Source organism: Oryzias melastigma, linkage group LG4, assembly GCF_002922805.2.
Source record: "Oryzias melastigma strain HK-1 linkage group LG4, ASM292280v2, whole genome shotgun sequence".
Taxonomy (NCBI): domain Eukaryota; kingdom Metazoa; phylum Chordata; class Actinopteri; order Beloniformes; family Adrianichthyidae; genus Oryzias; species Oryzias melastigma.
In genome coordinates, this window is record NC_050515.1 from 469359 (window position 1) to 479562 (window position 10204).

Sequence of the window (10204 nt, forward strand, 5' to 3'; positions counted from 1 at the left end):
TCAGCGTGTCTGACAGTAAAGAAAAAGTAATAACTGTTGCGTTGTTTTCTGACATAGCTTCCCTTTGCTGTTGCTCATAACTGTGTCTGATCCCTGTGGGATAACAAATGTAAATAAGGAAAAAAATGACCATCAGAAATATATTCCTATTAAAAGCATTCCTATTTTTAGAATTACCCCTTAAAATGACCCGAAAAACAACAAATACCTCTGATTACAACAACTACATATAACCTTGAGCGCAGTTAACTGCCCCTATTCCATGTGGCCAACATGGATTCTATCAGTTTTTGTGCTGACCGCACTTAAAACATGTGCGAATAACATCAAGCAAAATAGAACCTGTTAGAATAATATCTGCTCAAATGAAAGGTTGATATTTTCAATACAACCTCCAATAATTGAAGGATTATTCCAATTTGTATTCAGATTTGTGAACGATCTAAGAGAGTAAATGAAAATACAGTTCCATAGGAGAGTCATGAAATAAATATTATACATGTTTCTTTTAAAATTGGTAAGGTTACCTTAAATTATTTACGTAAAATTGTGTTAAACAGCGTTCAGCTGTCAGCTTTGCCATTCCAAACCTGAACACCAGAGGTAAATCTTCGCATTTTTGGCCTTGTTGTCATTTTGTCTGACGTCACCGTGAAAAGGGTCTATATATGAATGTCTCACTACGTCTGTTTATGACTCCACTATGTTCTGATGATGAAAATGTTGATGGTTTATTTAAACTAAATAACATTTAAACACGATTTTCTCGCAAAAATTGTTTGACCGCAATGCATTCTGGTCTATATTCGCAAATGTAGTGAGCATCGATCATTAAGTCTATGGCATCGATGCACGCTAGTTTTTTGCAAAGACTTCTGGGAAAATTCGAGTGCACTCAATTTTGTAATTGTCTATTCGAACAGCACTAGAAAATGGTGAACACACTAAATCTTGAGTCGGGGAGGAACTCGGACATGGCTTAAGTTTTTGCTTTAACGTAGATGCTGGGTTTATTTCAGCCACCACTTTGTCAGGAATTAATGAGTGTAAAACCAATTTAGTGTGAATCCAAATGAAAATGATCATTTTTGTTTATGTCTCTGATTGATATTCAGTGCTTACTGACACCAGTAGGTGGTCTTAATCTGTAGGTAGAACAAGTCTGCTGCAGCCACTTAATACCAAAATCATCTTTTAGGAGTTGAAAGCAAAATAAAAGAAAAGTTTAAGCAAAAAGTCAATAAAGGTTTGATTGTTGAGATGTCTCTTCTTAACCCATGTCAGCTCCTTCTTCTGGATTGATTGTTTACCCAGAGTTTTGAACTGTTTAGTCACTGCTCTCCCCGTATTCCCGTCCTGAACATTTCCCATCTTGATTAAAGTGAATCCTCTCTGTGTTCCAGGATGAGGCAGGGCAGAGGTTGGAGCTCGGCTCTCCTGCTGCTGCTGGGGCTGGGCTGTTGGGCCCAGAAGCTGCCTACGAGAGATGAAGGGCTCTTTCAGATGCAGATCAGAGACAAATCTCTGTTCCACGACTCCTCGGTCGTCCCAGACGGAGCAGAGATCAGTGGTTACATTTTCAGGGACACACCCAAAAGGTAAAAACGGCAGACAGAAAATGACTGGCTGAATGCTGCGCGAGCGGCATCATTCCTGCTGATTAAAAACCACCTTTCACCAAGACTGGAAAAAAATGAAGCCCAGATCCACCTTGTGTTGCTCAAAATAACCATGCTAAAGTGGCTGCCGGCCTCTTTTTGTAGCTCCGCAAAAAGATCAGATGTTTCTCTGTAACTGGATCCATTGTGCTGACACAAGAGCTAAATAATAAATGAGAAAGTCTGTCAGCTTAGAAGGAGAGTGAACAAGGTCAACGGTTTCTGTAATGTCCCTTTCTGCTAATGCATACTTTGAGTGTCACCACACTAAATAAACACTCGTTTTTATATCAATCATTTGGCTCCCAGGTACTATTTTGTGGTGGAAGAAGACAACACTCCCCTGTCTGTGACGGTGACACCCTGCGATGCCCCTCTGGAGTGGAAACTCACCCTGCAGGAGCTGCCTGAAGAGTCCAGTGGAGAGGCATCAGGTATAAGTGACAGCACTGGAAGAGGTTAATGACACGCTCTGAGGAAATATCACCTTCTACCACTCACAATTAACCCACACAGTGGTGTTTGGTTGGTTTTAATTAAGTCACAGTGTCTAGTCTGACCACTAATGAGGCCTGAGTCAGTCCAAGCTAACATCTGTAATTTCAGAAAAGCGTATCAAAGCGTATGCATCCCTTTACTTAAGCTCTACGACTTCTTAAGGTAGACGCCGCTGCTCTCAGTCTGCCTCCCTTCCTTCCTCTTTAGTCTTTTTTTGTGCCTCACATCAAACCTTCTCCATCTGGAGGCTGTCCTTTCAGCGCAGGAGATTCTGCCAGATATATCTGTGATGTGAGCATATATTTGAATGTCAATACACAAGCACCTGTGTGTGTGCTCTTGTCAGAGAGGGTGATTTATTGGGTAGTTACGCTGCAGAGTTTTGCCTCAAGAGAAAAGAATTCATCCTGAACTCAAAGTGTACCGACAAAATTTGAACTCATCGCAAGAAGTGCCAGCAGTTCATTGGAGTTTCTTCTCTCCGTTGGGAGTAGATCTTTGCACATTAATTTTTAGTACGCCGCTGAGCACAGTCTTTGGTTGACAAACATAATATTATGGTTTCTTCCTCAAGCTCAGACGTGGAAGCTACAAGGCGCCTTTATGTGGAGCAGCTTCCCCGGGAAGGCCGGGTCAATGCAGGCTTGTGATCTTTGGGAATGTTTGGAGTGAAAACACGGCTGAGATTTAAGCCGGGGTAATCATCCGTGAGGCTTCTTCGTGATCTCATGGCATTGGACGCCCTTCTGTTTGTGTGGAATTCTCTTTAATCAAAGACAAAGCCAGGACTACAGATTTCTGTCAGAATTAGTACTATCACTGGAAGAAATTCAAAGCAAGAGGCTCATGTTTGGTGTTTTTCCTTTCCTCTGCAGGGGAGCCTGAACCCTTGGACCAACAGAAGCAGCAGGTGACCGTCGACGAGGGCACGGATCTCTTCAGCTACAAGGGCAACGATGTGGAGTCCTACGTGTCGACCAGCACGCCGTCCGGCCTCTACCAGCTGGAGCTGCTGTCCACGGAGAAAGACAGCAACTTCAAGGTGTACGCCACCACAACTCCAGAGTCCGACCAGCCGTACCCACAGCTGCCCTATGACCCCCGGGTGGATGTTACAGCGCTGGGACGTACCACAGTCACGCTGGCCTGGAAGCCCACACCCACAGGGTTTCTCATGGGCCAGCCTGTTCAATACTGTGTGGTGATCAACAAGGAGCACAACTTCAAGAGCATGTGTGCTGCTGAGGCTAAAATGAGCAACGATGATGCATTCATGTTGGCTCCAAAGCCTGGCAGGGACTTTAGCCCGTTTGACTTTGAGCGCTTTGGCTTTGTTCCCTCCTACAATGGTTTTGGCAAGGACAGAGGCCTCACAAGTAACAAGATCTCACGGGTGTACCCCCCCAAGCCCAAAGCATCAGACATTCAGAAGGTGTGCATTGGCAATAAAAACATATTCACTGTGTCAGACCTCAAACCAGACACGCAGTACTACTTTGATGTGTTTGCTGTGAACTCTGCCACCAACACCAGCACTGCGTACGTGGGAACTTTTGCGCGCACTAAAGAAGAGGCTCGCCAGAAGACCTTTGACCTTAAGGATGGCAAAGTTTCCAATGTCTTCATCAAAAGAAAGGGAAGCAAATTTCTGCGCTTCGCTCCCGTCTCCTCCCACCAAAGGGTCACCTTGTTTGTCCACTCGTGTCTGGACACAGTGCAGGTGCAGGTGAGGCGCGATGGCAAGTTGGTGCTCTCCCAGAACGCCGAGGGGGTCAGACAGTTCCAACTTCGAGGAAAACCAAAAGCCAAATACCTGATCCGCTTACGAGGGAGCCGGAAGGGAGCCTCCACTTTGAAAGTGCTCGCCACCACGCGACCCAGCAGCAAGCATCCCTTCCCTTCTCTTCCCGAGGACACTCGCATCAAGGCCTTTGACAAGCTGCGCACATGCACCTCTGTCACGGTGGCCTGGCTGGGCACACAGGACCGCAACAAGTACTGCATCTACCGCAAGGAAGTGGCGGACAATTACGGAGAGGAGCAGCGGCGCAGGGAACAAAATCAGTGCGCTGGGCCGGAGAGCCGCAGGAAGTCAGAAAAGGTCCTATGCAAGTACTTCCACAGCCCGAACCTGCAGAAAGCTGTAACTACAGAGACCATCAAAGGTCTGGAACCCGGCAAGACCTACCTACTGGACGTTTATGTGGTGGGACACAGTGGACACTCAGTGAAATACCAGAGCAAACTGGTAAAAACACGGAAATACTGCTAAAAGACTTTACAAAGAAGAAATCTATTATATAAATATATAAATATGAATATATATATATGTATATATATGTATATATATATATATATATATATATATATATATATATATATATATATATATATATATATATATATATATATATATATAAATATATATATATATATAAAGTTTATTTAACACTAAGTGATATTCTACTATCCAGAAAGACTACTCACGCAGCGGACGGGCCCGTGGCAGTGACTGAACTGTTTGCAGAGAAAGATATCAACCTGTATATTTATGTTTACATTTCACTGTGGCGCGTCTGAGCGGCCCGTAGCGTGAGTTGCTTCGTCCCGGGCATGCCGCTTTGACTTCATCTTGCCACTGGGGCGAGCGGAACTTCAAAGAAGGTCATATTTCACCGTGCGTGTTTCCTTTGTTGCTGCATGACATTTGCTTTGGTCTGTCAAACGTGTCTCATCCTTTCAGTTCCAGCCCACGCCGGCTGGAGGAGATCCAGTCGCTGCCCGCTCTGTACAGACCTCTCACTGCATATTTACAACATGTTTTTAGAAGGAATTTAAATTATTTTGTACTTCTCGTCTGTTTTAATTGGTGGCAGAAGGAGCTGTTGGAAGTGAACTGCAGTTTCACGAGGACTTAGCTCAGACATTCCTTTGTGCATCTCAGCCAGTGTTTGCTCTAGAGCCCATCTTGTAAATGTGTTCTGTGCTAGAGATCCCTGTTATTATCACTGTATCGCTGTGTGTTTGTGCGTCACGTGTACAGAACTGTCCTGCCAATATTCATGTACATAAAGACTAAATATAGAACAAGTAATCCCTGTGTCACCCTGGGTGTCATATTCTTTTGCTAAGCAGTTAGTGTAGCTGTTGGAGCTCTGTGGATTGTGGAGGGGGTTGACTTTGGCATCTCATAGAAAAATGGTGGCGGCATATTAAAAATTCTTCTGTTTGTGTAGTATTTTAAAAGTAAAAATGCTTTATGAACACCTGAATAGAGTTTTTACACAGTGAAAAATATAGTCTTCAATTTTGACTAAAATTATTGGATAATTTCATTAAGTTATAGAAAAATGAACAGAAAAAAACACGAATTCAGACCAAGTATAATAAGATGACAGAATTTTAAGAAAAAAAATCACAATACAATGTCAAGACAATACGATAAATATACATTAGGACAACAATTTTCTTCTTTATTCTTTTAATACATTTTTTTCAATACAAACTTTAACTTTACCCTTTAAACTTTAAAACTACTTTTATTCTATCCGATTTTAACACAACACTCGCCCCTTTCTCACAACACCTCAAACATGTTCGTCTATGGACAGTTCCCAAAGGTGTCTGCTGCTTTCCTCACTTTCAAAGGTGACAGGTCAAAGACCGACCAGCCCGGACTCTGAACTGTTTGTAGAACTTGCTTTGCAGAGTTTATTTTACTGCCCAGATGTCACTGTAAAAAATTTAGATCTTAGAGAAAACATTCTGCTGTCTAAGGTTAACTCTTTTGGAGTTTTTGGAGAATCCTGGCATCAAACCACATGTTTATGTACCCTGAGTTTTTAGCCCAAATTAAACAACTGTCTGGTCTGTGTTTATATAAAAAAATGCTCCACAGAAAATGTCTTTTACTTTAAAATAAAATAAAATAATTCGACCAAGGTTGATTCCTCTTGGTCTGCCCAACCGTTCAGATTAGCTTCAAACTGGATCAGATGATATGAGGTTTGAATAACTGAACACAGCTGAACCAGGTCATTGTCGGGTAAATTCATATCTTTTGGGGCTTTTCTTCAAACATGGCCATCAGATTTCATCTGCATCGTTTTTAAAAATGTATTTATTTATTTTTTAACCAATTATATCAACTGACTCAAATTAACATTATTGGCTTCTAAACTTATATAGAAAAAAATGAATTCACAAACCTGTTAAAATTGATTTCAGCCCATAATACAAGAAAAGAAATCTGAAGGAAAATCTGAGACACAAGGAATGTTTGACATTGTGACAAACACTTGACAGTTTGGTAAATATATCACTGATTCCACAAATATGACAAAAACTTTGCTAAGTATGTTTTTTTGTGAACGGTCACTTCATTCAAAATGTGTCAGATTTTTTCTTACACTTGCAACATGTTGAAGTTTGTAAATTTGATGACCTGTCTAAATACTTTGATTTTACACATTTAAACTGGTTTATGATACCACATTAGGCTCATTCTTCTAAACCGCAGGATGGAAATGAACTGAAAGTGGGACATCACATTTGCTTGTATTAGTCTTCAAAGAGTAGCTATAAAAGTTGTGATAATATGATTATTTTTTCAACTTTGATAATGTTATTATGTATTATTGTCATTTATTCCAGTTAAGATTAATCTCAGTTTAAGTCATTTCAGTCTTTTAAACCTAAGGCCACATTTCCTGATCCCAAATTTAGTTCCATTAAAATCACTGGAGATAAGTTGCAAAAAGGGAGCAATTTTATTGATAATTTACGAGGCAAAAAGTCAGATTTTACACCAAAAACAAGTCAATGTTAATGTAAATACCCCATTTTTGACACAGTCTTCAACGGACAAAAAGTGTAATGGCTTTAATATAAAAAAATAACTAATAAAAATGGCAAAAATATCATGTAATAGAAAACATGAAACAACAATAAAATAAAAAACAATTTAGAGAAACTTATACTCAAGTATGATAAAGGTGAGGTTCAACTGTGTCTCCAAGTCAGTGAAAATAAATATGATTGAAATGAGGATTTAAGACAAATATTGTAGAAACTCTGATGTGGAGAGAGAGACCATTCCATTAGGAAAGTGCTGCTATACTGTCACCCCTGGATTCTCTGGTTTGAGGAACCTTCATAAAGATGAGTAGAGGAGTTTACATTTTTTGGATCTTATAACTCCAGTAATTCAGATGATAAATATAGATAGTTTTTTTTATTTCCTCTCATCCCAAATATTGTGTGTTAAAAGTCAGTCTTTAAGATCTCATAGAGCTCAGATTATTATATTCTGTAGACTTTCATACTTGACTTCTTTAGTTCTTCTGAGGCCGTTGAGGTGGGCGGAGTAAAATCCCTCACTGATGTGCCCTTCCCACTTCAGGCTTCAGGCTTTCATTGTTCATATTCCAATGAGTGATGCCAGAGATCATCCATCCAATTACACGTCTACAGTCAAACCAGTCAGGGTAAAGCAGTTTTCAAGTTTTTAATTGCTCTCACAAGTTACCAAATGTTGCCAAACCCATTTTTCCTGTTCTAATGTTCAACGTTTGCCTCATCCCTTCCAGTTACATTGACTCCAGCAGAACAACATTAAATAATGCCTATTTTGTGGGTAGAAAAAGGTTACAAGAAAGATGATGTGTTCAGATGCTTAGAAATAAAACAGTTTATTTTAAACTGATTCTGAATTCTGAAGGATGGAATTGTGGCTTTATGATCACACCAAGTTTTAATTGAATAAGGAAAACATTAAAAAAAAGTGGGCTCAAATATCCCTTTCTTATTTTTGATGATAGAAATAAAACCTTAAAGTTTACTTGTAATCAATAACTACGTTTTAATGTTTTAAAAATCAAAGCAGGCCTGTTAGGTTCCCAAGTTAACATTTACCTTAACTACCATTCACTGTTGAAAAATCACAGTGGTAAAAAGTACTACTTTTAGTCTTGACTTTTGTTTCTTTACTATTATTAATATTACAATCTGTAGGAATCTTATAAAATTACGGCAGTAAGAAGAGAGTTGTGGCATTCTGCAACCTTCTTCTTTCATTTAGTTTACAAAATGTGGGAACACTTTTTTTAAAGACCCTCTCTGAGAAAAATGTGCATTTCTGAATATTTCTTTAGTCAAATTGTGGTGAATCCATTCATTCACTTGCAAACAAATAGATCGATGAACGTCTTCGTTTTCCTCATCTGAGCTGGAATAAGGATCAAAACTGTACGGCTCCAATATTGCTCACCATTTTTGTTCCACCTGTAATTTTATGTTAGGGTTGTGAGGCGATAAAGGTAAGCTAAAGGAAGAGAGTGTAAACAAAGGGATGACTATATATCAGCGGAGGCTTACTTCCCGCCAACATCCCGCCCCCACTCAGAGGTGAATTATTATTGCTGTACAGACACTACAGAAAGAAAACAGGTTTTTTTTTGTTTGTTTTGTTTTTGTTCTGTTTTGGGTAAAAATGGCATCATCCAAATTAAAAGACCACTGAGGCTTTTACTATAGATCTTAGCCCTCCAAACGGAGACTTATGAAAAAAATAGTGTCTCATAATTCAGATGACGACACCAATAGTCGCCAGTCAGCTACGGTAGCGCTGAGCTTCCAGCACTTGAACATGACAATATCAGTTTTATAACGTTAAAATGGTAATGCTAAAACAAAAAGTGTTTACTTACATTTAAATGTACATGTCTGTGCTTCAGAGCGCACCCACATAAAGAAAAGCGCTTCTCCTCTCTAACACATCTTTGTACCTGCTTAAAGGGCAGGATCTTAAAAAAATATTTCAAACACCACTTACACTAAAATACCCTTCAAATGGAAGGGTCAGAGAGAAGGCCTGGATAAATATAGAGGCCGTGTCAGGAAGGGCATCTGTTTCAAAATCTTTGCCAAACCAAATATGCAAATCAGACCTAAGATATTGTCAGGAGTCAGCGCTCTGTCTCCCCCTCTGGTCATTGGCGGGAGCAGTCTCCAGAGTACGGACTGCACTTCATCTCCCAGCAACCCCAGCACACAGTTGGATGCTGCTCAGCTGTCTTTCATCTGCCAGTCACCCACAGGACACCTAAGCAATGCTCAGAGCCTCACTCAGTGCGAAGTATTGGCTGTACTACTCAGCCTGCATTACCGAACGTTTCATCCTGACCTGATCTCCTGTTCAACTGATCTTGCTTCAACTTTGAATCTGCTTGTTTGCCACCTGCCCCAAGCTTTGCCTGGACCCTGACCACTCTGGTTGGTCTCTGATGCTCCCATTGTTGCTGACTTTTTCCTGCCTGACCCTGATTCAGATTACTGGAATTTTAGCTGTTCATAAATCTGCTCAGTTGGAACCAGCTGTCTGCTTGTTCTGTGACAGATATCCATCAGTTGAGACCTGGGTGAACAACGACCAACATCGTTGCTGTTCATTGATAGGGTGCCGGTGGAAATTGGACTACTGTTGGTCAAAGGAGAGGAGGAAAGCGCATTCGTAGGCAGTGAACAAAGACATGAAGGTAGCTGGTGTTAAAGTAGAGGATGCAGAAGAGAAGGTTAGATGGAGGAAGCCGATTCATTGTGGCGACCCCTGAAGGGAAAAGCCTAAAGAAAAAGAAGCAAAAGCCTCATTCATTAATCCACTCTTCAAAAGTCTTCAAAAGGAAGTTCAGGTTGTATTGATATTGATCCACAGCTTCCATGAATTTATGGTAAACATCTTACCGCCACAAAAGCTCTGCTTGTTTTTTTAAAGATTGATAGTATCAGCTGAATCTGCCGACAGTCCTTGCATGCAAAAAGGTATTTTCCATTCTGTTTAAAAAAAAAAAAAAACACAACTATGTAATTCAGTTAAACCAGAAAGAGCTTTAGAAAATGAATTCTGCTTCTTGTCGCCATGCTCTATGAGAGTCAGGCGGATACGCTTTTTTCACATTACCCACTGGAGCATTAAGAATGGCTAAAGTAGGGTTAGTTTTATTCTTTACCTGTTTGATCTAAAGCCTTTTTAACTACTAGCATACATCCTT

The 10204-nt window shown here is 40.3% G+C and overlaps 1 protein-coding gene across 1 annotated transcript in view; it reads left to right on the plus strand.

Annotated features, from left to right (window-relative positions):
- Positions 1-5261, plus strand: part of ndnf (neuron-derived neurotrophic factor) — a 14647-nt gene extending 9386 nt beyond the window's left edge. Inside the window, exons 2-4 of the mRNA XM_024279373.2 lie at positions 1404-1598; positions 1968-2092; positions 3032-5261. Coding sequence (XP_024135141.1) covers positions 1405-1598; positions 1968-2092; positions 3032-4428 — 1716 coding nt within the window. The 5' untranslated portion in view covers position 1404 and the 3' untranslated portion in view covers positions 4429-5261. The remainder of the gene's footprint in view (positions 1-1403; positions 1599-1967; positions 2093-3031) is intronic.
- The last annotated feature ends 4943 nt before the right edge of the window (positions 5262-10204 follow it).